The sequence below is a fragment of the Macaca mulatta genome, chromosome 17, assembly GCF_049350105.2.
Source record: "Macaca mulatta isolate MMU2019108-1 chromosome 17, T2T-MMU8v2.0, whole genome shotgun sequence".
Lineage (NCBI taxonomy): Eukaryota > Metazoa > Chordata > Mammalia > Primates > Cercopithecidae > Macaca > Macaca mulatta.
Genome location: NC_133422.1, coordinates 107,547,707 through 107,575,301, shown reverse-complemented (window position 1 = coordinate 107,575,301; position 27,595 = coordinate 107,547,707). Strand labels below are relative to the sequence as shown.

Genomic DNA, 27,595 nt, shown 5'->3' with positions numbered 1-27,595 from the left:
GACCACCCTCACCCCCCCGTTTCCCTGACACCCTTCTCTGCACTGAAACCACGCTCGACCCCCATTTCCCTGACGTCCTTCTCATGAGCTCCCATTTAGCTGACAAAAGGACAAGACCCACACAAAAAAGAAAGAGGCTTTTTATTACATTGTTACAGGCAATGCATTACGTGAGCCGGTCCTGTGTACAATCCCCAAGCCGCGGCGAAACATCACGAGAAGCACCTATCTCACATTGTACACAGCGCAGAACAGGATCACCCCGAATGTCAACAGAAGACCGAAAATCACTTTACAAAAAAAATAAAAATAACACCCATTTTTATATTTTAAAAAGTGCCAGCCCTTGAGCCGCAGAGCATGAGATACCCAAGGACACGCCACCGCTGGAACGAGGCCGCCAGCCGCGTGTGGCCAGCCTGTCCTGGCCTTTAAAGCTGAAGTGCTCCAGACATTCATCTCTGGAGTTCCTGTGTCTTAGGATTTTCCCTCTCTACTGTTGTAATGTGTGAGCATGTCAGCCTGACGACGAGTGACCTTCATGCATCCTACATGTGACGGCCGGAGGCTTTCCCTTTGTAAGGCTTAAATCTGAGTGCAGTAAAGAATGAAGAAACCAAACACCAGAATCCTAAAGTCAAATGATAGTGGAGCCAGTGCCAATTTAGAGCAGCACTCCCACCCTCCCTCCGAGAGAGCAGCACTCCCACCCTCAGAGTTCTACTTTGGTAAATATTAATGTTTAACCAGTTAGCAAAATATTTAACCCAGTTAGCAAAATTAACACCGTCATTTCAATAGTTACTCTGTTGTGCATAGTAAATGCTGCAAGATGAACTTCACATTGGATGAAGCAGATTTGAGAAACGTTTGCCAGAAAGTGTGCCTCCCCCTCGACAGGACCCTAAGCCCAGGGAAAGGAACAGAGGCCCCTGCAGCTGCTGTGCCTGCTTGCCGGGCTAGATCGTCTGGTAGCCGGCGTGACTCCTCTTCCTGCCGACGAGGTAGGCGATGAGGACGATGAGGACCAGCCCCGCCAGGGCGCCGCCCACAGCGATGGGGATCAGCATGTTGTTCTCGTCCAGCAGACACTCCTCCACTGCCAAGACAGACGGATGGCGTCAGGCCTGCGCTCACATGGGGGCCTGCAAACAGGCCTCTCTCCCCACCCACCCTCCACATCAGCCAAAAGGCAAGAGGAACCCTGGCGGAAGGTTCCAGGTCCAGCTGGAACTGTCACTTGGGGAAGCCGCTGCAGAGACTGGTGCTCTCTGCAAGCGAGGAAACCACACACCTTTCTTCCCCGTCTGGAATCGGGCTGTGGCCGGACAGCTGTGCTGCGTCCAGGGCCTCTGGGCACATCAGATGACAGTTTTGTATTTGACTTTCATGGGAGAAGTGCCACCGCTGTTTCTTAAAATGATCCCTCACTCTCTGTTTTTTTTTTTTTTTTTTTTTTGAGATGGAGTCTGGCTCTGTCGCCCGGGCTGGAGTGCAGTGGCCGGATCTCAGCTCACTGCAAGCTCCGCCCCCCGGGTTTACGCCATTCTCCTGCCTCAGCCTCCCGAGTAGCTGGGACTACAGGTGCCCGCCGCCTCGCCCGGCTAGTTTTTTGTATTTTTTAGTAGAGACGGGGTTTCACCGTGTTCGCCAGGATGGTCTCGATCTCCTGACCTAGTGATCCGCCCGTCTCGGCCTCCCAAAGTGCTGGGATTACAGGCTTGAGCCACCGCGCCCGGCCTGCCACCGCTGTTTCTTAAAATGATCCCTCACTCTCACATGGTACCAGGGGCTCCTAGCTGAGATACGCTGGGCCTCGCTAAGGCCGGGGGAGCTTCCTCAGACCGGGAAGAAGAAACAGCTCCTTGCAGAGGAACAGAGGCATGGCCCCAGCCCACACAGAAGCAACTATATGTCCACAGGCGGAGTCTGAAGCGCGTCCTCCACACCCCACGACAGCTGCCCTCGGTGACACTCACCAGAGCCAAACTGGCCACCTTCCACCTTGAAAGCCTGGACCCACACTTTGAATATGTTGACTGAAAAGGCCTTCGTGACGCGGACGTGCTCCTCGGCGTTGCACTTGTAGGAGTTGCCGACGGTGGCCTGCAGGGCTCTCAGGGAGCTATTGGCAGCTTTAAAGGCAGGGTCTGCAACACACACAGAAGTCTAATGACTCCAGGACACCCTGGGCGCGGGGGGAAGCTCGCAGGGATGGTGGGTTCTCACCTCTGGCGTCAGGAAGAGTTGTAATCAACTGGATTCCTTGTAGGAAAAACCGGCTAGAACTTGCATTCTTAAAAAGAAAAATGATCTTTAACCACTGAGCAGATTCATAGAAATGATCTTTAACCACTTAGTAGATTCACACATTTATCATCAAACTTGAACGGTCATTTGGTAATAAAGCTGACTTCCTACGTTTCTAGTATCAGGACAAAACTGCAGAGCACCTTGTCTATAAAAGGCGTTGTGTATCTCTGGGGAATGAAAATTTTAGTTAGTTCCTTCTAGACCCTTTTCTGAGAGTCGTGCTCTGTTACCCAGGCTGGAGTGGAGTGATCACCGCCCATTGCAACCTGAACTCCTGGGCTCAAGCGATCCTCCCACCTCAGCCTCCCAAGTAGCTGGGACCACAGGTGTGCGCCACTACGCCCAGCTAACTTGTTTTATCATCTGCGGAAACGGAGCCTCCCTGTGCTGCCCAGGCTGGTCCTTCCAGACCTCTTGAGAGAGTGAGATTCTCTGGAAAACGGGGACTGCAGGAGCTATCACAGCACAGGAAAGCATGATTTGGAAAGCTAAAATTGTAAGAAATTGAACTGTTAATTCAGCTGCACAGCCATTTAAAGACTGACAAGTGACAATTATATGCTTCATGTCTTATGTTGCTAACTGCACAGGCGTCCACCCAAGCAGAAATGCCATCACAGAGCCACAGGGCAGCAGCATCTGAGGCCAGGAGGCCACGCAGCAGACCCTCATCCTGCATCCCCTCCCCTGCAGCCACTCCAACTGTGGGCACGGCAGCCCCGCCCACATCACCTGCTCCATCTGTGAACAGAATGGAGAAGGGGGAGGGGAACCAAGGAACTCAAAGGCCCAGGATAAAGGGAAGGCAGAAAAAAGTGAGGCCGCCTCCTTCCTAACGCTGCCTCCCATGAGCAGACCCAGGTCACAAAAAGATGTGGCGGAGACACAGTGGGTGCCCCCAGAGGCGCCGCCCCAGCCTCACCATCCCGAACTGGAAGACCAGGACGGTGCTGCCCTCGCTGTGCAGCTCCAGAGTCACCAGGTGGGCGCCGCAGCTCCCTCTGGCCAAGGTCTTGTTGGGGTTGATATTGAGAAGCCTTGTCACCGTCTGCGTAAGACAAGCAAGCAGGTCAGCACCGTGGCTCAGGTCTTCCACACACTCGCAAAGACACACAGTCCCGAAACCATGAATTCAAGGCCACATTTGTCTTAACCCAAATCAGAAGGAAAACACTGAAAGGCCACACAGATTTCGGTGATCTGTGCAGATTTCGGGGTCCCAAGATGACTCCCTGCCCCCGTGAGTGCAGCGTCCCCGCGTGGACGGCACCCAGCAGCACCACCTCCCCCGCAGCAGTCAGCCTTGCAAACTCACCCCATGGCACGCAAATCGACCCCCACAACCCCCACAGCCCGTCACTATTAGGGGAGAAAAACTATTTCAAAAGAAAACTATAAAAATGTAACACTTAAATGTTTCCATGATAAATATGTAAAGAAACCTTAGGTTCTATCAGGGGCCAAGTGAATGTTTTAGGCTCCATGGGCCACACTGCTCAACAGGCCGTGCTGGAACACCAGCCTTGGATGATGGAACCAGCAGGACGGCTGTGCTCCTACAAAACAGACTCCCTGACACAGATGCCGGCTCTTGTCCTGCAGGGTCACGTCCTGCAAGCTGAGCTCCCACCCTGCCTTACAGCATGACGTGCGGAGATGCTCTCGGTGCACAGGGAGCAGAGGCCCCACCCTGCTGTACCGTCCCCCTCGCCCAGGCGAGGCCCAGGCCTACCGTGTTGTCCTTCCTCTCATAGGTGAGGTTCAGCTGCAGCCCCATGCTGGCCAGCAGGCAGGTCCCGTTGGTGCCGCTCACGTTGTACTTGTCCACAGAGGGGCTCTCGGGCACGGGTGAGGGCGAGGGGCTGGGTGGCGCAGGCGGCGCTGTGGTTGGGGAAGGCCTGTCTTGTTCACAGCGCGTCTCTGCAGGTACAGTGGAGGGAGATCCAGGTCCGGGTTTCTCATAACCATCAGCAGTTACAGTAAGATCCAAACTCAGAAACAAAACTACACCTGTGGGCTCTGGCGTCCTTGGTGACTAGTTTCTCCGTCGCCCAAGGTGGCTCTCGCTAGTGCCTTTCTACATGCACAGGACAGAGCCGGGTCCTGCAGACTGCAGATGGCTCGCACAGGCCCCCGGGGCACCCTCAGCCTCCACCTCCCACTACCCAGAACAGTTCTGCCTGGGCAGCAGGCACTGCCCACCACATGCCACGCCCCGTGGCTGGACAGGGTCCACTGTGCCACCCTCTTCCTAAAGTGAGGGTGAGAAGGCCTTGACCGCTGTCACGAAGGAGTGGACGCAGGAGGCTGTGCTGCGTGGCCAGCCACCTCCCCCCATGGGAAACGGTGACGACTCAGAAACTGCTCCCTGAGCTGTCGGGTTGGTGCCAGGATCGTGCTGGAAATAGTACCAAGAGGAAAACAGGGTTTGCAGCGCACACAGACCAGCCAGGTGGGACGCAGCACAGCCAAGGAGGCCCTCTGGCAGGACAGGGGTCAGGCAGCCTCCGCAAGGACCCCACGTGTGAGCAGACGCTCAAAGGTGGCCAAGGCTAGCCAGCTGTGTTGGGTTTTCATCTGGGGAGGTGGCTGTGAGGGATGGGCAAGCATCCTCACGAGGGAGAAGGTACTGAATGTGGGTGCGTCTGAAATCCCCGGACAAGAGGGCACAGTCCAGGGAGTCTGTGGAGGGGCCACATGGCACCCCCAGGGAACGTACAGCAGTCTGAATGTGACTCTGTCCCTCAGCAACTGACCCACCAACACGTTCACAACACAAATTTATATTCAAAGTCAAGGCAGACTGAACCCTCGGCAGAGCTCTACTGAGTCTTCTGTGGCCAACACTCACACCAACACACCATCAACCTTGAAATCAGGTTCTTTTACCACTTGTTTCTGTGGATACTCAATAATATTTACATAATTTCTACCCAATTTGATCCTTTCCACAACTCTGCTAGGCTGAGTCAGCACGCGTGAGCCCCAAATATCCAGGGTGGGCAACCCTGCGGGGGATCTGCCCCCATAACTCCATCAGTCACTTGTTGCTTCCGCTTCCATCTCAACAGTCAGTGGCCAATTTGACCTTCACACACCATCTACTCAGGGGAGGAAAGAGATAGGAGATGTCACCTATGACTGCACCCCAACAGGTTCTGGGACACACAACGCAGGAGTCCCCCGCACCCCGGTGTAAAAGCCCCTTCTGGACAGAGCAGAAGATGGCAGAGAAGAGCTGCAGTAACCACACGAAGCTCTGAAGTGAGAGGCACCGACAGCCCCTGGGAGCCGTCCCAACCGGGGATGTGCTCAGGGAACCTCGCTCACTGCCCTTGGCTAAGCTGCAGGTCGACCAGTCCTTTCCAAAACAGCTTCACCTGCTGGGCGCGGTGGCTCATGTCTGTAATTCCAGGGCTTTGAGAGGCCAAGGAACGAGGACTGCTTGAGCCCAGGAGTTCAAGGCCAGCCTGGAAACACTGGAAGACCCTATCTCCACAAAGTATTTCTAAAAAATTAGCCAGGCATGGTGGCATGAGCCTGAGTCCCAGCTCCTCAGAAGGCTGACTCGGGAGGGCCACGAGCCTGGAGGCTGAGGCTGCGGTGAGCAGTTACTGTGCTACTGCACTCCGGCCTGGGAGACCCTGTCTCAAAAAACAAACAGCAGCTTCACGGTTCCTTTATAAAATATCACAGAACACGGTCAAACAGGCAAAAGTTAAATGTGCAAAACCCAATCAAAACTGGCCAGTCTCCAAATTCTAGTCTAGATGGCCACACGACACACAGAAAAAGTGTCACCTACGCTGCTCTGACAATTATTTTTAAGCTGTGATCCACGTAACACGTTCATTTCCCCCCTTGTTTCTGTAGAGTGGTCACGAGAAGTTGGAAACACATCATCAGGTCTAACCACCAGTTTAAAAAATTGGAACTTGAGAAATGAGTGTGGATAAAATGCCCTCTTCCTTCTACCCGAATTACAAACGCAAAACCCTCACTCTCCTTCCCTGAACTCACACTATTAATACCCAAGTCCTTCCTGCTGCGGACGAGGACTGACGGACGGAGAGATCGTCACAGAACACGCTGGAGAGCGCCCTGCGCTGCCCGGGGGGAGACGGTGGCACAGGAGCCTCTCGGAGACCTGAGGACCTGGGGGTCCACTGCACGCCTCCCCCAACCCCCTCCGGAGAGCAGCACTAGCCGGGCCTTTCCAAAGCTCATGTGCTCTGAAGGCCCCTCCTCTCCTGGCAACAGCAGATACTCACACCAACCTGCAGGCTGCAATTCAGAGCCTCAGGGGGTCTGTGAGGATGAGACTGGTTCGCACCCAGGCTCCCGGCTCATAGCTCCCCCCCCACAGCCCTCTTACAGTCTTCTGTGAAAATGTTGGCTGTGTCAGGCCTCTGACCTTCTCCTGCCCCTTTCACCTGTCCTAAGGCAGGACTCTCATCCTCCCCACCTTTCTGATGGTAGGTCTTTTTTTTTCTTTCTTTTTTATTGAGACGAGTCTCACTCGCTCTGCCACCCAGGCTGGAGTGCACTGGCGCGATCTCAGCTCACTGCAACCTCCGCCTCCAGTGTTTTACCATTGATTCCTTCTATTTAAGCTAAGAGTCAGACTCTGTTCCTAGGAATTAAAAAAAAATGCCGCCAAATTGGGTGGGAGGTGAGACATGGTGACCTGTGTATGAAGGTGACCTCTATTTCCAACTCCTAACAGGGGTCAGGCAGTCCTCTGACTCATTCAACAAGCGTGCACCTATCAGACCCTGAGGATAAAAGACGACAACACCCCACTCCTCCAGGTGAACTCTAAACCCAGAAGCCTGGCTGGGCCTCACCGTAGATCTGCTAACCCCATGTGGGCCTGGGCTGGAAATCCGGTTTGGAGAGACCCCTGGCTGACTCCAGCCTCAGGCACAGCTGTACTCAGACCTTCCGGAGTGACAGTCATCTATCCTGTTTTTGTTTGTTTGTTTGAAATGGAGTCTCACTCTGTCACCCAGGCTGGAGTGCAGTGGCATGATCTAGGCTCACTGCAACCTCCACCTCTCAGGTTCAAGCGATTCTCCTGCCTCAGCCTCCTGAGTAGGTGGGACTACAGGCACCTGCCACCACGCCAGGCTAATTTTTGTATTTTTAGTAGAGATGGGTTTTCGCCATGTTGGCCAGGTTGGTCTCAAACTCCTGACCTGAGGTGATCCACCCACCTCGACTTCCCAAAGTGCTGGGATTACAGGCGTGACCCACCGCATCCAGCCACATCTGCCCTACTTTGAAGATGCTCAGGAAGGAAGGTACAAAACCAACAGGAAAGTCCATTCAAAGTTGGCTTATGCGGCCGGGCGCAGTGGCTCACGCCTGTAATCCCAGCACTTTGGGAGGCCAAGGCGGGCGGATCACAAGGTCAGGGGATCGAGACCACAGTGAAACCCCATCTCTACTAAAAATACAAAAAATTAGCTGGGCATGGTGGCGGGCACCTGTAGTCCCAGTTACTCAGGAGGCTGAGGCAGGAGAATGGCATGAACCCAGGAGGCGGAGCTTGCAGTGAGCCGAGATTGCGCCACTGCACTCCAGCCTGGGTGGCAGAGCGAGACTCCGTCTCAAAAAAAACAAAAACAAAAACAAAAACAAAACTTGGCTTCATTTCCTTTAAAAATAAAATCTACGAGGTCCCCGAGCTTTATTAGATAAGATGATGTATTGAAAGGCAATACAGGCCGGGCACGGTGGCTCACATGTGTGATCCCAGCAGTTTGGGAGGTCCAGAGTCCGAGACCATCCTGGCCAACATGATGAAACGACCCCCCTACTAAAAATACAAAAATTAGCCAGACGTGGTGATGTGCACCCATAATCCCAGCTACTCAAGAGGCTGAGGCAGGAGAATCGCTTGAACCCAGGAGGCCAAGGTTGCAGTGAGCCGAGATTGCGCCACTGCACTCCAGCCTGGGCGACAGAGCGAGACTCTGTCTCAAAAAAAAAAAAAAAGCAAGATGAATGAGGCTTTCTGGTCCAGCGCCACCCAGGCTGGAAGCAGCCTCCAGGGGGCCCCACCCCAAGCACACGGGCATCTCCACAACGGCTGCCTCCAGGAGGGGCAAGTGGCCAGGGCTGGGCTGTTGGGCCTTTTCCACTTGGAATCACATGCGTGGTCTCCATTAAAAAAGGAACCAATGTCCGGGATCTGGACACGGAGGGAGGCTGTGGGAGGCTGTACATGCACAGCAGCAGAGAATACACGGAAACCTAAGACTGCTCTCAAAACTAGTCTATCTTAAAACTAATTATTAGCCTGAAGAAACAGTTTCTCAGAAGAACCTAACAAGCTTCTCCGGACCTGTGAAGCCTTGTCTTTCGTCTAGAGAATCCTGCCACCCGTCTCAGGTGCTCAACATCCTTGCTGACCTTCACCTAGCAGCCCCTCACTTCCAGGCAGAAGTAAGGGAGCCATCACGTGACACGCACCCTTCGGTCACAGAGCCACATGCGGATGTGACACGTTCTGCAACCGTGTCCGGGCCTGGCCAAGGGAGTCCCCAACCAAGGTCAGCACCCAATTCTCTCTCACTTCCCAAAAGCTCTGACAGAGAGTGCATGCCTTTCCTTCTCCTCTTCAAGCCACACTGATGCAGCCCAGAGGCAGCCAGCTAGGTGTGGAGCCCAGATAATTTGGAAATCGATAACCGGGAACACGACCCCCATGTGTCACTCTTAACTCCCACTCGGTAGGGAGTGCTGCCCTAGCTGAAGTCATCTTTAGCTCTGCATGTCTGAGAGCATGAACACACCTGGACAGGCTGCCAGACGGCCGTCCTCAGACACACGCAGCCCGTGACCTGGACAGGCTGCCAGACGGCCGTCCTCAGACACACGCAGCCCGTGACCTGGACAGGCTGCCAGACGGCCGTCCTCAGACACACACGGCCCATGTGAGGGGACTCTAGCCCGCTCTTCCCGATGAAGCAGACACGACTCCAGGCTCCGTGTGAACAGAGGCTGCACCAGGAAAGGGGCTGTCACCACGGCCCCCGGGGCCCTGTGCTGAGGATTAAAGGCAGCAGCACCTGTAGAGGACCCAGCTCCTAAGTGTGTTTCCGTCCAAGCCTCCCCTATGGGAGCCCACACGGCCCCACCAGGTCCCAGTCACACCCGGGGTTTCCCATGTTTCCGTCCAAGCCTCCCCTATGGGAGCCCACGTGGCCCCATCAGGTCCCAGTCACACCCGGGGTTTCCCAGTCGGGCTCCTTTTCACCCACTCATCAGGGGAGGCAAAGTTTGCTATAAAGCAAGAGACAGTAAATACTTTAGACGTTGTGGGCTGTGGCTCTCTGTCAAGACAACACAGCCCTGCCACTGTTCATACAAAAGCAACCACAGATAATGTGTAAATAAGTGAGTGTGGCTGCGTTCCAAGAAAATTTAATTAATTTATGGACACTGAATTTTAAATAATCTTTGTGTGTCAATAAATACTCGTTTTCTGATTTGTGCTATGTTACATTTATAAACCAAAAAGCCATTCTTAGCTCATGGGCTGTATGGAAATTGGAGTTGGGCAAGACCGGCCCAGCACCAGGGGCTGCCGACCTGCAAGAGTGCCTGCTCCTCGGGGAGCGGGAGACGGACGAGCCTCCTGGAGCCCAGCAGTCACTCCTCAGCCTTTAAGCAAGACTGCTGAGGAATGTTGCAAACCAAAGGTCTCCACAGCAGTTCTCAAGACTAGAGAAGGCTGTGATGTCTCCATATATTTCTAGAAGCCAGGAAAGCCCACCCTAAGGGATGTCTCCACACATATTTCTATCAGCTGGGAAAGCCCACCCTAAAGCAAATCACAGGCTCTCACACTTCAGCAAAATGACAACAACCTATGACCTGGACTGTGAGGCTCAGGAGAGAAGCTCCTCAACAGTAAGAGGATTTACCAGGTGTTTGCTACTGAACTCTGGGCCAGATGCTGAGATACACACTTTGCATGCATTTCTCTTTTAATTCTAACAATCTTCCAAGACAGGCTTTTAATCTTATCCCACATGCAAAGAAAATGAGAGGTAAACTACTCTGCTCAAGATCACAGGGCCAGAAGGTGGCCTGGACCCTGCCTGACCCCAGAGCCCGGTGGCTGGGTTAGCAGGTGCATCATCGCGGCCCTGACCTCCTCAGAGAGGCAGTGCTGGTCTTTCTGCACCTGTCCCTAAGCTGGCTGGCAAGAGCCGGATGGAGGTGAGACTAGGTCCCTGTGTGAAGGCAACTGGCTCACACTGCGAGAGATCTGTGACCTGATCCCACCATCTCTGCCCCAGCAGAACTGGCTCACACTGCGAGAGATCTGCGACCCTGATCCCATCATCTCTGCCCCAGCAGAAGCACAAAGGTTTCAACTGCTTTGCCCTTCTGACATTTTCAAGTAATAATTGTATGTATTTACCATGTGTCAGGATGTTTTGAAATACATCTACAGCTAAAATCAAACACTTTTTTATGGTGAGAAGAGTTAAAAATACATTATTAACTGCAGTCACATGCTGTACAACAGATCTCTCCAACTAATTCCTCCTGCCTTCCTGAAACTTTCTATCTTCTGACCAACTTCGCCCCCCAGCCCCTGGTGACCACCATTCTCTCTACCTCCCCGAGTGCTACTTCTTTAGCTCCCCTGGGAGGGAGACCACACAACATCTGTCTCTGTCCTGGGATATTTCACTTCAATCTTCTACCCTTTATAATCAACATGTGTCCACCCTCATCTACAAGTCACCTGCCCTAGGAAGAAGGATGAGAACGTTCTGCAGAGACGTCCCTGGCCGTGTGCACACGCCTTCCAAGCAGAGCCCAGCGCCAGGACACAGAGGAGTGAGGTCACCCACAGTCACTGCAGCCCAACTACCCACCCACTAGCACCAGAGGGCCAAGGGTCAGTGTCCTACCTTCCCTGCTGAAGCTGCTGTTGGAAAGGTACGCCTGGATGGTGGCATCGTGGAGCGTGACGGTCACGTTGTTCATGTGGACCTGGGTGCCACTAACACATCTGTATTTTTTATCTATATCTGCCCTGATGTCAGTTATAGATTCCACAGTCTTGATTTCTAGATTAAAAAAAAAAAAAAAATCACAATTGCAAACCACTTTTAGTACTTAGTTTATGTGTTTTTTATTTTAGCCCTGACATCAGTTACAGATTCCACAGTCTTGATTTCTAGATTTAAAAAGAAAAATCACTTGTCGTACTTAGTTTATTTTATGTGTTTTTTATTTTTTTTGAGACGGAGTCTTGCCCTGTCGCCCAGGCTGGAGTGCAGTGGCGTGATCTCGGCTAACTGCAACCTCTGCCTTCTGCGTTCAGGTGATTCTCTTGCTTCAGCCTCTTGAGTAGCTGGGATTACAGGCACGCGCTACCACGCCCAGCTAATTTTTGAACTTTTTGGAGAGAGGGGGTTTCACCACGTTAGTCAGGCTGGTCTCGAACTCCTGACCTCATGATCTGCCCGCCTCGGCCTCCCAAAGTGCTGGGATTACAGGCGTGAGCTACCATGCCTGGCTGCGTGTTTTTTAATTTTTTAGAGAGAGTCTCACTCGGTCACCCAGGCTGCAGTGCAGTGGCGCCATCTTGGCTCACTGCAACCTCTGCCTCCTGGGTTCAAGCGATTCTCCTGCCTCAGCCTCCCGAGTAGGTAGGATTACAGGTGCCTGCCACCGCACCTGGCTAATTTTAGTATTTTTAGTAGAGACAGTGTTTTGCAATGTTGGCCAGGCTGGTCTCAAACTCCTGACCTCAAGTGATCTGTCTGCCTCAGCCTCCCAAAATACTAGGATTACAGGTGTGAGCCACTACACCCAACCTGTAATTCTCAGGTAAAAGTAACTTTAGACAATCCTCCAACCCAATTTTCTATCACTTTATAATCGGCCCACTTTGGTTCTTACCTTTGGAGCTTGCATTGGGGAAAAGGTGTGTGTCTGACAAGTTATAAACAAAACTCATGAGCTGGACGCTGTAACGAGTTGCATTTCTTGTGAAATTGAGGGTTAGTGTCTGTCCTCTTCCAAAAGCGATCACGAGGCTGGGGTCAGAAGTGTTCTCTTTGCCACAGGAGCTGCTGTTGAGCACTACTTTGGCATCTGATGGCAGGTCAAAGGTCATGTTCTAGAATAAACACAATTAAATATAACCCAATTGGGATACAGGTTATTAAAAGTTCAAAGAGAGATTTTCTGTAAGTCTGATATAAACTTATACTCCATTTCCAGCTATCACTACTGAGATACTCATTTTTAATATAAACCAAAGAAAGGTTAGTATTACATGTCAGTAACAGACTGAAAAGTATTTCCGGTATAAGAGACAGTTGACTTAATAATTCTTATAATCAAAAATTTGCAGCTGGGCACGGTGGCTCACGCGTGTAATCCCAACACTCTGGGAGGCTGAGGTGGGGGGACTACTTGAGCCCAAGAGTTCAAGACCAGCCTGGGCAACATAGCAAGACCCCATCTCTACAAAAACAAAATAAACTAATTGTGGTGGCATCTGCCTGTAGTCCCAGCTACTCAGGAGGCTGAGGCAGGAGAATCGCTTGAGCCTAGGTTTGAGGCTGCAGTGAACTACGATTGCACCACTGCACTCCAGCCTGGGCAACACAGCAAGACCCTGTCTCTAAACAGAACAAAACAACCCCATAAATTTTCTGTTAATATAACAGAATTTAAAGCGTCTTGAAATTGAAATAATTCAAACCGGTTTCAGGGTGAGATATATATTTGAGAAAAGCTATCACTACTTTTTTGCTATAGAAATATTCATTTAAATAATGTTTCTTTAAACAAAGGAAGTGTTCATAGCAGAAATGTTTAAATTTACTATTATAAGCAAAACAAGCAACTGGAAAACCACCTAATGTTCATCAAAATAAACCAGATAGGTCAAATGAACTACAGTGAAGCAGTATACTAATGTGGGCCAAAAAAACACCACGAAACTACAGAGGTGATAAAGACATGCATAACAGCATAAGGTGACCTCATTTGTGAAACATAATTTACAACAAAATATTTTAAAAATCCAACCACCAAAACCAAACATTAAAAAAGTGATGTAGAAATTAAATAAAAAGTGCTTGGAGACCAGGTACGTTGGGGCACGCCTGTAATCCCAGCACTTTGGGAGGCCGAGGTGGGCAGATCACCTGAGGTCAGGAGTTCGAGACCAGCCTGACCAATGTGGAGAAACCCTATCTCTACTAAAAATACAAAAATTAGCTGGGCACATGCCTGTAAACCCAGCTACTCGGAAGGCTGAGGCAGGAGAATTGCTTGAACCCAGGAGGCAGAGGTTGCTGTGAGCCAAGACCGCACCACTGCACTCCAGCCTGGGTGACAAGAGCAAAACTCTCAAAAAAAAAAAAAAAAAGGCCGGGCGCGGTGGCTCAAGCCTGTAATCCCAGCACTCTGGGAGGCCGAGACGGGTGGATCACGAGGTCAGGAGTTCGAGACCATCCTGGCTAACACGGTGAAACCCGGTCTCTACTAAAAAATACAAAAAACTAGCCGGGCGAGGTGGCGGGCGCCTGTAGTCCCGGCTACTCGGGAGGCTGAGGCAGGAGAATGGCGTAAAAACCCGGGAGGCAGAGCTTGCAGTGAGCTGAGATCCGGCCACTGCACTCCAGCCTGGGCGACAGAGCGACACTCCGTCTCAAAAAAAAAAAAAAAAGTGCTTGGAGGCCAGGTACAGTAGGGTCCGCCTGTAATCCCAGCACTGTGGGAGGCCAAGGTGGGCGGATCACTTGAGGCCAGGAGTTTAAGACCAGCCTGGCCAACATAGTGAAACCCATCTCTACTAAAAATACAAATAATTAGCTGGCCATGGTGGCACGCACCTGTAGTCCCAGCTACTGAGGAGGCTGAGGCACGAGACTGAGTCAAACCTGGGAGGCGGAGGATACAGTAAGCCGAGATCTTGGCACTGTACTCCAGCCGCCTGGGGGACAGAGTTTGACTTTGTCTCAGAAAAAAGAAAAAAGGCTTTGACATACTTGTCAAATTTGAGACTGGACTTTTTTTTTTTTTTTGAGATGGTCTTGCTCTGTCACCCAGGCTGGAGTGCAGTGGCAAGATCATAGCTCACTGCAGCCTCGACCACACAGGCTCAATCAATGCTCCCACCTCAGCCTCCCAAGTAGCTGGGATCACAGGCACGCTCCACCATGTCTGGCTTTTTTTTTTTTTTTAAAGAGATAAGATCTCGCTGTCTTGGATTTTTAAACTATTCTGTTATTACAAAAGGCTTTAATCATCCCAAATAAACACAAAGCCATTTCAACAAAACTACTAAGGAACATTTTAATCAAACTAGTACAGTCTTTGTAGAACTGCATGTCAAACAACCATTTATATACATTTCTTGGAGTATAATAATTTCTCTAAAGTAAATCAGGCCAGGTGCGGTGGCTCACGCCTGTAATCCCAGCACTTTGGGAGGCTGAGGCGGGCGGATCACAAGGTCAGGAGATCGAGACCATCCTGGCTAACACGGTGAAACCCCATCTCTACTAAAAATACAAAAAATTGGCCGGGCAAGGTGGCAGGCGCCTGTAGTCCCAGCTACTCAGGAGGCTGAGGCAGGAGAATGGCGTGAAAGCGGGAGGCGGAGCTTGCAGTGAACCGAGACTGCGCCACTGCACTCCAACCTGGGCAACAGAGTGAGACTCTGTCTCAAAAAATAAATAAATCAAAGTCACATTCACAGAGCATGAAAAAGATTCAAGACTTAATTACTGATAGGGGAGTGTGTTAACAAATTATGGTGAACTAACATAATAAAGTATTACATTATGATCATAAAAGACAATCATGAAGAAAACTAGAGCTGGGAGCGGTGGCTCACCCCTGTAATTCCAACACTTTGGGAGGCCGAGGCAGGCAGATCACTTGAGGTCAGGAGTTTGAGACCATCCTGGCCAACACGGTGAAACCCCATCTCTACCAAAAATACAAAAATCAGCCAGGCATGGTGGTGGGCACCTGCAGTTCCAGCTACTCAGGAGGCTAAGCAGGAGAACTGCTTGAACCCAGGAGACGGCCAAGGTTGTGGTGAGCTCAGATCATGCCACTGCACTCCAGCCTGGACGACAAAGCGAGATTCCGTCTCAAAAAAAGAAAAAAAAGAAAACTAGAAAAATGTTCATGACAGGCCAGACGCAGTGACTCATGCCTGTAATCCCAGTTCATTGGGAGGCTGAGGCGGGCGGATCACGAGGTCAGGTGATCGAGACCATCCTGGCTAACATGGTGAAACCACAACTCTACTAAAAATACAAAAAATTAGCCGGGCGTAGTGGCGAGTGCCTGTAGTCCCAGCTACTCGGGAGGCTGAGGCAGGAGAATGGCATGAACCCGGCAGGCAGAGTTTGCAGTGAGCGGAGATCGCACCACTGCACTCCAGCATAGGCGACAGAGTGAGACTCCGTCTCAAAAAAAAAAAAGTTCATGATAAACGGTGAGGTGCAGCACATATAGAAGTTTGTTACCGTGCCTGTGGCTATGGCACATGACAACACAGGTTACTGACAACGCCAGAAGGAAATACGCAGATAGGAAAAGTACCATGTTTATATGGGGCCATTTTTTAAAGACTTGGTTGAAATGTTAAAAATCATCTTTCCACACACACAAGGGAAGCACGAAGTGCCCTGGTGTTTCCTACCTTAGGGCCACTCTTGGTGTCGTAGTTCACTGAGAAGGCAGCAGAGAAGTTGGCCATTATGCAAGCGGTCCCGTTGCCATTTTTCACTATAAACATTGCTGCTGATGCACAATGCGTGAGGCCTGTCAATTCCAGGGAAGACAGAGACCATCAAAAACTCTCCAGAAAACACGACTGAGTATCCCCAGTTTCCACAGCTGTAGCAGTGATGGGTTTTGTTACAAGATTCCACAAGATTCCACTGTTTCTCTGTTTTTTTTTTGAGACGGAGTCTCACTCTGTCACCAGGCTGAAGTGCAGTGGTGCAACCTCGGCTCACTGCAACCCCCACCTCCTAGGTTCAAGCAATTCTCCTGCCTCAGCCTCCCAAGTAGCTGGGACTGCAGGCACATGCCACCAAACCCAGCTAATTTCTGTTTTCAGTAGTGACAGGGTTTTGCCATGCTGGTCAGGCTGGTCTTGAACTCCTGACCTCAGATGATCCACCCAAAGTGCTGGGATTATAGGCGTGAGTCACTGCACCCAGCCTCCACTGTGTTTCTTAAATCCAATCAAGAACCAGACACATGGATTACGCGGCCAGTTCACCTGGTGCCCTGTCCCTTGCGGATACTGTTCTGGAATTGTCATCTCTAAGCCCATCTGATTGAGTTTGCCAGCCTAGTCTTTTGCTATTTAGCGCTTTATTTCAGAACACTTATCAAGCCGGGCGCGGTGGCTCAAGCCTGTAATCCCAGCACTTTGGGAGGCCGAGACGGGCGGATCACGAGGTCAGGAGATCGAGACCATCCTGGCTAACACAGTGAAACCCCGTCTCTACTAAAAAATACAAAAAAGGCCGGGCGCGGTGGCTCAAGCCTGTAATCCCAGCACTTTGGGAGGCCGAGACGGGCGGATCACGAGGTCAGGAGATCGAGACCATCCTGGCTAACACGGTGAAACCCCGTCTCTACTAAAAAATACAAAAAACTAGCCGGGCGCGGTGGCGGGCGCCTGTAGTCCCAACTACTCGGGAGGCTGAGGCAGGAGAATGGCGTGAACCCGGGAGGCGGAGCTTGCAGTGAGCTGAGATCCGGCCACTGCACTCCAGCCTGGGCGGCAGAGCGAGACTCCGTCTCAAAAAAAAAAAAAAAAAAACAAAAACAAAAAAACTAGCCAGGCGAGGTGGCGGGCGCCTGTAGTCCCAGCTACTCGGGAGGCTGAGGCAGGAGAATGCCGTAGACCCGGGAGGCGGAGCTTGCAGTGAGCTGAGATCCGGCCACTGCACTCCAGCCTGGGCAACAGAGCGAGACTCCGTCTCCAAAAAAAAAAAAAAAAAAAAAAGAACACTTATCAAGAAGGCACATGTCAATTTCTGCGTCATCCTAGGCATACGCTGCTCGGCCTTTTTCAGAGGATCTCTGTAAGACGTGGTGCCTTGAAGGCACGACTCGCCCATCTGCAGAAATCCAAGGGAGAGTCTGCAGGATCTTTCACTGTGGTCCTGACCTGCTACTTAACATCTGGTCAGTTTTATTTCTCATGGACTCAAAGGGCTGAGCTCTTTGCCCAATTTCAGAAAGGTCCTCACAGCACCGCACATCCGGTGGAGTGGCTTCCCTTCCCCTTCCTGAAGCAAAGGGACAGAATGGAAGCGCTAGAGGTCTTGCCAGCTTGACAGTGGTCACTGCTAAGTATTTCCTCTCTTACCCCACTTCCCTGATCAAGATGTTTGGCAACAAATGCAATCTGATCACTATGGTAGAGACGCTGGTAATTGTACAAATCGCACGTTATTACACAGTTTTTTCATTACAGACTGGAAAACAGGTGGTTTTGCCTGTTCTAAAGCCAAACACCTATCTGCCACCACTGGGAACCATGCAGAAAATGGCATGCTTTCACTTGTCTCTGCTGCCACAAGCTCATGTATGCCAGTCCGGTGAGCACTCACCCCCGGGCTGATCTCACACTGCGTGAGCACACACACACCTGGCTCTCATTTGTCACGCCTAAGTGTAAGTGCAATTCAGGCACGCTGTGAGGGCAGATACTGAAACACAGGACGCTCAGCTTTTCATTTAAAATCCTAGTCCCCCAGGCCGGGCGCAGTGGCTCAAGCCTGTAATCCCAGCACTTTGGGAGGCCGAGATGGGCGGATCACGAGGTCAGGAGATCGAGACCATCCTGGCTAACATGGTGAAACCCCGTCTCTACTAAAAAATACAAAAAACTAGCCGGGTGAGGTGGCGGGCGCCTGTAGTCCCAGCTGCTCGGGAGGCTGAGGCAGAAGAATGGCGTAAACCCGGGAGGTGGAGCTTGCAGTGAGCTGAGATCCGGCCGCTGCACTCCAGCCTGGGCGACAGAGCAAGACTCCGTCTCAAAAAAAAAAAAAAAAAAAAAAAAAAATCCTAGTCCCTGGAAAAGTGATGGATTCCAACGAATCCAACTCATTTCAACCTTGGGTCTTTCACAAAATAAAATCTTTAGGGCAACTATTCTTCAAGCCTAAAGCAAAGCGTATAACCAGAAGTCCCACCTATCTTCCCTTTGGTAGAGGAAATACCAAAATCTATGTCCATAAAGAAAAGGTGCTGCCAGGCACGGTAGCTCACGCCTGTAATCCCAGCACTTTGGTGGGAGGCTGAGGCGGGTGGACCACAAAGTCAGGAGTTCAAGACCAGCCTGATCAACATGGTGAAACCCCGTCTCTACTAAAACTACAAAAATTAGCTGGGCATGGTGGCAGGCGCCTGTAATTCCAGTTACTCAGCAGGCTGAGGTAGAAGAATCGCTTGAACCAGGGAGGCAGAAGTTGCAGTGAGTCAAGATCGTGCCACTGCACTCCAGCCTGGGTGACAAGAGCAAAACTCTGTCTCAAAAAAAAAAGAAAAAAGCCGGGTGCGGTGGCTCAAGCCTGTAATCCCAGCACTTTGGGAGGCCGAGACGGGCGGATCACGAGGTCAGAAGATCGAGACCATCCTGGTTAACACGGTGAAACCTCGTCTCTACTAAAAAAAATACAAAAAAATAGCCGGGCGAGGTGGCGGGCGCCTGTAGTCCCAGCTACTCGGGAGGCTGAGGCAGGAGAATGGCGTAAACCCGGGAGGCGGAGCTTGCAGTGAGCTGAGATCCGGCCACTGCACTCCAGCCTGGGCGACAGAGCGAGACTCCGTCTCAAAAAAAAAAAAAAAAGAAAAAAGAAAGAAAGAAAAAGAAAAGGTGCTACAGGACAATGAAATAAAGTAGGGCGTGAAAGGAAACCTCCAGCCTACTGTCTGCGTTGCTTGGTTTTTCAACCCACACTCTGCAACACTCAGGCAGGATCATACTAACGGCACTTCCAATGAATCTAGAGAATCTAGAGAAGATTCTATCACTTATTTTCAACATAGTAAAAGTTTCTAAAAACAGACAAAATATTCTCACTCTTGTGAGAGATCAGATGAGTGCACAGAAGCTGCAGCAGATGCCAGCAAGAAAGCAGCAGCGGACAGGCAGACACAGCAGACACCAGAGACTTAACACTGACGGGAGCTCAGCATGGACAGGGCCACTGCCCACCCTGCCCTCAGCTGAGGAGTCACAGGGCTCACAGCCACCACTGACAACCCAGGTGCCCGCATGGGAGCACCCACAGGCCGGCTTTTTATTAAGCTGCCCTTTTATAAGTTTTCTCAAACACTTTTTACCGACCCAAAGCATTTCATTAGGAAATACTTCAAACTAAGTAGTTTTTCAATTATGCAATTTTCTTTCAGCTTAGTACATATGCTGAAGGTTTCAGCTTTTTTATTTTTATTTTTTAGAGACTGAGTCTCCCCACTCTTGCCAAGGCTGGAGGGCCGCAGCCCTCCACCTCCCAGGCTCAAGTGATTCTCGTGCCTCAGTCTCCTGAGTAGTTGGGACTACAGGTTTGTACCACCACGTCTGGCTACTTTCTGTATTTTTAGTAGAGACGGGGAAGACAGGGTTTTGCCATGTTGGCCAGGCTGGTCTCCACCTCCTCACCTCAAGTGATCCACCTGCCTCGGCCTCACAAAGTGCTGGGATTACAGGCGTTAAGCCACCATGCCCGGCCAGGTCTCAGCTTTCAGAGGAAAACACAGAAATATTATTAAAATAAATGTAAAGTGAGCTCTGGCAGCACAAGATGCCTGCATTAGTCTGGAGAGACCCAGGAATTCTGAGTTATTAAACTTATGCTCAGAAGGCAATTTTGGTAAAGAGGAAAATAAGAGCATCAACACACAGAGCTTGGAGAGAAAATGTATGTATGCTAAAGGTCAGAAGTTTTTAAAAAAATTCCACAACAGGCCAGGCGCGGTGGCTCACGCCTGTAATCTCAGCACTTTGGGAGGCCAAGGTGGGTGGATCACGAGGTCAGGAGATCAAGACCACGGTGAAACCCTGTCTCTACTAAAAATACAAAAAATTAGCTGGGCATTGTGGCGGGCACCTGTAGTCCCAGCTACTTGGGAGGCTGAGGCCGGAGAATGGCGTGAACCCAGGAGGTGGAGCTTGCAGTGAGCAGAGATCGCGCCACTGCACTCCAGCCTGGGTGACACGGTAAGACTCCGTCTCAGAAAAAAAAAAAAAAAAATCCATAACACTGGCAATTGGTTATCAAAAAAAAAAAAAAAAAGACAGACAAAACACCTTCTCAAATAAGTTTCAATGTTCCCAGTACCTGACAAGTGTCACAGTCCAACAGGACAGCTGTTGGCAGCATCGCCAAGGTGGGCACCCTGGCCTACTGGTGACGGCTATCTCTGGCAGTCCTGTACTCAGACATGAACACGATCACTTCTCCAGGGATCACATAAAGGAGGAACTGTGGCTTGTTCCTTCAAAATACTCCCACTTGGGAGAAATCCTATTCTCTGAAACAAGTGCCGCTGTGGGAAGCATGCGTGCTTCTGAGTCAGAGGCCTCAGTTCTTGGCTCCTCCAGCACTTACTAGCTGTGCAACCATGGCCAGCAGCAGAGCCCAATCCCCAGTCTCTGCGCCCAGAGCAGGAGGGGAAAGTGCCAGTGCCTCGGGGCTGTCGGAGCAGCTGAGCATTTGGTGCCCAGCACTGATGCCAGCTATTATTAAACATCTGCACAGGCACAGAAGGTTCCTATCAAGTTCATCATTCGATCCTCAGTATCTGACACAAAATATCAAAAACTATCTCATTTAACAAGCACTTGGAATGCACTTACTTTGTGCCAGGTGCTGCTCTAAGCACATCCCAATTATCATGACAACTCTTCACAGGGAGATTAAGGCACAGAGCGGCCAACAAACCCACCCAGGTCATGCAGCCAGTGAGTGGTGCAGACCTAGATCTAGAAGAGGGTCTTCTGGCTCACTGCACGTGCCCCTCTGAACCACACTGCCTCTCCAGCACTTGACCACTGAGGGAACGGGCTTCCAATCAGGAAACGCTGGGTGCCGTGGCTCATGCCTGTAATCTCAGCACTTTGGGAGGCTGAGGAAGTGGAGGACTGCTTGAGGCTAGGAGTTCCAGACCAGGCTGGTCAACACAGCAAGACCTTGTCTCTTAAAAAAAAAAAAAATTAAAATTTTTCTGAATTAAAATTAATAAAAATTAAGAAATACTTGCTTTTGACATTAAAGATTACCATCTGAAAAAATGAGTAAAAAACTTCATTTTAAAAAATTAGGCCGGGCGCAGTGGCTCATGCCTGTAATCTCAGCACTTTGGGAGGCTGAGGTAGGCACATCACCTGAGGTCAGAAGTTTTATACTAGCCTAGCCAACATGGCGAAACCCCATCTCCACTAAAAATATATATATATGCAAAAATTAGCCAGGTGTGGTGGCACACACCTGTAGTCCCAGCTACTCGGGAGGCTGAGGCAGAAAATCACTTGAACCCGGGAGGGGGAGATTGCAGTGAGCCGAGATCGTGCCACTGCACTCCAGCCTGGACGACAGAAAGACATTCTGTCTCAAAAAAAGAAGAAAAGAAAATTTATTAAGAAATCACATCTTAGGCTGGGCGCGGTGGCTCAACACCTGTAATCCCAGCACTTTCGGAGACCGAGGCGGACAGATCACCTGAGGTTAGGAGTTTGAAACCACCCTGACCAACCATGGAGAAACCCTGTCTCCACAAAAAATACAAAATTAGCTGGGCATGGTGGCGCATGCCTGTAATCCCTGGTACTTGGGAGGCTAAGGCAGGAGAATCAATTGAACCCGGGACGCGGAAGTTGCAGTGAGCCAAGATCGCACCACTGCACTCCAGCCTGGGCAACAAGAGTGAAACTACGACTCAAAAAAAAAAAAAAGAAATCACATCTTAGTTTTTCTTGGCTTGATTCTTTTAAATATGGTATTTTTATTCTACTTAACCAACGATGTACAATCATTTACAAAGAATTAAAGGAAAAAAATACCATCCAAGGCACTGAATCACCACCTCTAGAGGCAGGGTATAAGAGAGAGAGAGAGAGAGAGAGAGAGAGAGAGAGAGAGAGAGAGAGAGAGAGAGAGTGTGTGTGTGTGTGTGTGTGTGTGTGTGTGTGTGTGTGTGTATTTTTTTTTTTATGGAAACAGAGTCTTGTTCTGTCACCCAGGCTGGAGCCCAGTAGTGTGATCTTCACTTACTGCAACCTCTGTCTCCTGGGTTCGAGCAATTCTCCTACCTCAGCCTCCCAAGTAGCTGGGACTACAGGGGCACGCTACCACGCCGGGCTTATTTTTTTTGTATTTTAGGAGAGACGGGATTTCACCATGTTGCCCAGGCTGGTCTCGAACTCCCGAACTCATGCAATCCGCCCGCCTCGGCCTCCCAAAGTGCTAGGATTACAGGTGTGAGCCACCGCGCCTGGCCGTATATTTCTTTTTAATTTTTTTGTAGAGACATTGGTCTCACCGTGTTGCCCAGGCTGATCTCAAGCAATCCTCCTGCCTTAGCCTCCCAAAGTACTGAGATGACAGGCATGAGCAACTGTGCCTTGCTGTGGTATGTATATTTCTAAAAAGCTGATCCTGTGGATCTATGCATATGTTTGGTTAAGAGCCACTGCTATAAATTTGATCCTTTCTTCATGTATGTACTCAGCATTTACTACGTGTCACTCAGGAAGGGAGATACACAGGCAAAAATAATCCCAGTGCAGCCAACCAGATACTACCATGCAGAAGCACATGCAATAAAAGTCTTGGGTACAAAGAAGAAAGAGTAACGTTGTCTGGGATGGGGCTAATGTAATACAGATTCAAAATTATAGGGCTACCAAGACATTCTGACCTCAAATCTACTGACAAAATAGTTCTTTCCATGGTATAACTGACAATCTGCACAATCAAAGGTAACATCAGTTAGTATAATTTTTTTTTTTTTTTTTGAGACGGAGTCTCGCTCTGTCACCCTGAAGTGCAGTGGCACGATCTTGGCTCACTGCAACCTCCGCCTCCCGGGTTCAAGCAATTCTCCTGCCTCAGCCTCCTGAGTAACTGGGACTACAGGCCTGTGCCACCATGCCCAGCTAACTTTTAAAAAATATTTTTAGTAGAGACAGGGTTTCACCATGTTGGCCAGGACAGTCTCGATCTCTTGACCTAGTGATCCGCCTGCCTTAGCCTCCCAAAGTGCTGGGATTACAGGCATGAGTCACCGCACCTGGCTTTTCTTTCTTCTTCTTTTTTTTTTGAAATTGAGTTTTGATTTTGTCACCCAGACTGGAGTGCAATGGCACGATCTTGGCTCCCTGCAACCCCTGCCTCCCGGGTTCAAGCAATTCTCCTGCCTCAGCCTCCCGCGTAGCTGGGATTACAGGCGCCTGCCACCACACCACGCCCGGCTAATTTTTGTATTTTTAGTAGAGATGGGGGTTCACCACATTGGCCAGGCTGGTCTCGAACCCCTGACCTTAGGTAATCCGCCCACCTCGGCCTCCCAAAGTGCTGAGATTACAGGCGTGAACTACTGCACCCAGCCAAGTATAAAGTTTTTCAAACCTCCTAAGTGACAGTTGCTCAAGTGGAAAGAGTAAGGCGGTCATCCTGCTGACATCAATGGTTTAAACGGTCACATTATGCAATCACAGCTAATCGGATCTATCAAGACAAGTTTCGGTTCATGCTTGTCTGAGGTTTCTAAGTATTCAAACATAATAGCTTTAAGCAATGCCTAATTATTAATATAGTGGAAATTCGTAATTGAGCAGTTTTTTTTTTTTTAAAAGGTTTTTGGTGAATTTGCACATTAAAATAAACATTTTAAATATCTTTAAATACAAGTTGTTAAAAGGCCTTTTTTAAAAGTTGGATTTTGGCCAGGCATGGTGGCTCATGGCTGTAATCCCAGCACTTTGGGAGGCTGAGGCAGGCGGATCACGAGGTCAGGAGTTCGAGACCAGCCCGGCCAGCATGGTGAAAACCCATCTCTACTAAAACTACAAAAATTAGCCAGGCATGGCGGCGTGCGCCTATAGTCCCAGTCACTAGGGAGGCTGAGGCAGGAGAACTGCTTGAACCCAGGAGGCAGAGGCTGCAGCGAACCAAGATCACACCACTCACTGCACTCCAGCCTGGGTGACAGAGCAAGTCTCTGTCTCAAAAAAAAAAAAAGGTGGGCCGGGCACAGTGGCTCAAACCTGTACTCCCAGCACTTTGGGAAGCAGAGGCAGGTGGATCACGAGGTCAGGAGTTCGAGACCAGCCTAACCAACACGGTGAAACCCTGTCTCTACCAAAAATACAAAAATTAGCCCAGCATGGTGGCGGATGCCTAATCCCAGCTACTCTGGAGACTGAGGCAGAAGAATTGCTCGAACCCGGGAGGCAGAGGTTGCAGCGAGCCAAGATTGTGCCACTGCACTCCAGCCTAGGCACAGAGCAACTCCATCTCAAAAAAAAAGTTAAGATTGTAAACATAAAAGATATAATGGAACAGACCTTAGAAGGCTAATTACATGAGCAATATTCCAATCACTGTATCAGGGAGTTATGGATTTTTCACTTCATTTTTAAAGTGAGGTTTTTTTGGGTTTTTTTGTTTCGTTTTGTTTTGTTTACGGAGTCTTGCTCTGTTGCCCAGGCAGGGGTGCAGTGGCGTGATCTCGGCTCACTGCAACCTCCGCTTCCCAGCTTCAAGCAATTCTTCTGCCTCAGCCTCCCAAGTAGCTGGGATTACAGGCGTGGGCCACCATGCCCAGCTAATTTTTGTATTTTGTAAAGACCAAGTTTCACCATATTGGCCAGGCTGGTCTCGAACTCATGACCTCATGATACGTCCGCCTCGGCCTCCCAAAGTGTTGGGATTACAGGCGTGAGCCACTGCGCCCGGCCTAGAGTGAGTTTTTAAAACATGAAACGAAACATCAAAGTCATGAGGCTTGTGAGCATCTGTAACAAAGAACAATGCAGTTGCTGTGACACGACAAAACTTGTTTCTGCAACTCCTCTCATTAACTACACTGGACCCTGTCGCAGGAGCTGAGTAAGGCTTCAGGTTTACTACTGGAATAAGTTTATCTCTGTGGCTATTCAGGCAGTTCAAAGAATTCATTTTACACAACAGGCAAAACAAAAAAGTGAAACCAAAATCCATTCACTCACAATAACAGAGTTTTAGTGTTGGATGGGACTGAGGGATTTAAAGAAGCCAAGGCAGATGGGTACAGGAGTGTATTTCTATATCTACTCAACTCACATACACTCCCTCAGCTTGATTCTACATCACCTTTCAGATCCTGGCACTTAAGATAATCTTCCCATATTACTGGGGGGATGGGGAGGAGGTGAGAAAACAGTGCCCCAGAGGTGGGGCGGCGGGGCACATCCGGATTGTCTTAAAGAGACAGCACACATCCTCTTATGAAGAGAGAATAAATAATTAGAATGAAATTCACCAGTCAATAGAATATTGAGCACCTACTGCCCGTCTGGGCTCTATAAACTGACAGAAGAGCACGGTGCTTCCCTACATGTTCCCGGGTCCCGCATTTTGGCCTATAGGAACGGCGCTCTTTAAACTACTTACTAGACACGAACATTGCCACCGTGAGTCTGACGCCAGCTTTCCCTCATCTTGTCTGCTACGGAATCTTGTGAAATCCCAAAGAGAACTTTAAAAATTATTTTAACATACACGTGAATTCACAATAACATAAATACACTCGCATCTCCTCCACACCGCTGCAAGAGGCGAAAGGTTCAAGTACAAAGGTGGGGAATGCTGGCGCCGGCTTCTCCCTGTCCTGGCTGAAACCCATGTTGGGAAGAGCTTGATCTAGGTCACCCGCCCGGGGGCTGAGACCACAGACGTCCCTGCTACCTTCGGCGGCGCAGCCTCGTCTAGATCTCACCGCCTCAACTTGCCAGGAAACTTAACGACCTGAAAGCACCAGACCGCCGAGCTTTCGCACTCAACATCCCAGAAAAACTGAGTTCAGTGAGACAGACCCTAGAGGAGCCAGGTCTTGGGATAAGACCTCCTGGTCCCCTAAGCACCTGTCACTGAGTTCTGCCCCGACCCTACGACCCCGAGAGAAACACCCGCCCGCAGGCAGAGCCGGCCGGGGCGGGGAGCAGTGGGTGCGGGGCGACCCGCGGGACAACGACCCGTCAGCCACCCGCCCTCAAGACCCAGGGGCCTCGTCCCCGCCCGGTCCCGCCGCTCCCAGGCCCCGCCTCGACCCCCTCACCGAGCAGCAGCAGCAGCAGCAGCAGGGACCGCCGGGCGCTGCCGGGGGCCGCCATGGCGCGAGGCGGCCGGGTACAGTGCAGGGAGCGGGGGCGCAGGCGGCGGTTGGGCAGCGGACTGCCGGGCGCGGGGGCGGCGGCGGGGCGCGGGAGCCAAGGGCTGGCGTGAGAGACGGCGGCGTTCCCAGACGCAAGAGGCCCGGCCACTGCGACGCCGGCACGAAGAAGACCCCACGGCCGGCAGCGCCTGTCACGTGAGCTGCGCCGCGCCCGGGCGTCACGTGACCCCGAGGGTCTCGCGAGAGCGCGCGCGTCGGGCGCCGGCGGATCGGCTCACCGCAGGTGCAGCAGCCTCCAGCACCGCGCGCCCCGTCACGCGTGATGCAGGCCGGCACGTGACCCGCAGCGGCACGTGACCCTGGACCCACGTGACCTGGCCTGGTCCGGGGGCCTGGGGCTAGCCGAGGTCCTGAAACGGGAAGTGGGTGGGTTTGGGGAAAAGGAAGAGGAAGAGTCGTGGCGGGAGAAAGTGAGGAAAGAGGAAGCCCGCGACGGGAGAAAGGGCAGACGGAGCGCGGACGCCCAGGCCTCCCGTCATCCTGCGAGGCCGGGCCGGCCGCGTCCCATCCGCGGGCGTCTTTAGGGACCGGAGGGTGGTCGGGGTGGCAGCCGGTGACCGGCCGGGTGCGCGGCCGGGGATGGGCGAAGGGTTTGTCTTTTGGTAAGTGGGAAGCAAGTTCCTCACACAGGGAGGCCACAGTGCCCAAACTCTTGAGTGGTTTTAGGAAGGAAATAAGGGATTTGAAATAGGTCAGTGCAGCCTTCCGCTGGTTAATCGCAGACTGAGGGAAGACGGCACCGGGCTGTCCAAGGCGAAGGCGAAGGTGAAGGTGCAGGTGCGATGGCGATACTCCTCGGCTTACACAAAGT

At 51.0% G+C, this 27,595-nt stretch overlaps 2 protein-coding genes across 3 annotated transcripts in view; one reads left to right on the top strand and one right to left on the bottom strand.

Moving 5' to 3' along the window:
• The window catches only part of GRTP1 (growth hormone regulated TBC protein 1), a 44,968-nt gene extending 37,994 nt beyond the window's left edge, over positions 1-6,974 (top strand). The window contains exon 9 of the mRNA XM_028837372.2: positions 6,187-6,974. Within this exon, the coding sequence (XP_028693205.1) occupies positions 6,187-6,259 (73 nt within the window). The 3' untranslated portion in view covers positions 6,260-6,974. The remainder of the gene's footprint in view (positions 1-6,186) is intronic.
• On the bottom strand, positions 125-26,928 carry LAMP1 (lysosomal associated membrane protein 1). 2 transcript variants are annotated; one of them, XM_015121509.3, is made up of 9 exons: positions 26,004-26,928; positions 16,022-16,143; positions 12,247-12,466; positions 11,250-11,408; positions 4,046-4,233; positions 3,236-3,361; positions 2,230-2,296; positions 1,980-2,150; positions 125-1,099 (listed from the first exon to the last, which is right to left on the bottom strand). In XM_015121509.3, the coding sequence occupies exons 1-9, from the start codon at positions 26,014-26,016 to the stop codon at positions 960-962; spliced, it is 1,206 nt and encodes a 401-aa protein (XP_014976995.2). In that variant the 5' UTR covers positions 26,017-26,928; the 3' UTR covers positions 125-959. The 2 variants fall into 2 exon arrangements, with proteins under 2 accessions (XP_014976995.2, XP_001087801.3); XM_001087801.5 differs by having other exon boundaries at positions 26,668-26,928.
• Positions 26,929-27,595: the final 667 nt, after the last annotated feature.

What these genes read in the sequence shown, in the direction of transcription:
- LAMP1 (XM_001087801.5), bottom strand. Translation starts at nt 26,722, where the DNA reads ATGGCGGCCCCCGGCAGCGCCCGGCGGTCCCTGCTGCTGCTGCTGCTG. An exon ending in ATGAGAGGAAGGACAACACG is followed by an intron (nt 3,362 to 4,045) that starts GTAGGCCTGGGC and finishes TGTCTTACGCAG; the next exon opens with ACGGTGACAAGGCTTCTCAA. An exon ending in AGGTGGCCAGTTTGGCTCTG is followed by an intron (nt 1,100 to 1,979) that starts GTGAGTGTCACC and finishes CTGTCTTGGCAG; the next exon opens with TGGAGGAGTGTCTGCTGGAC.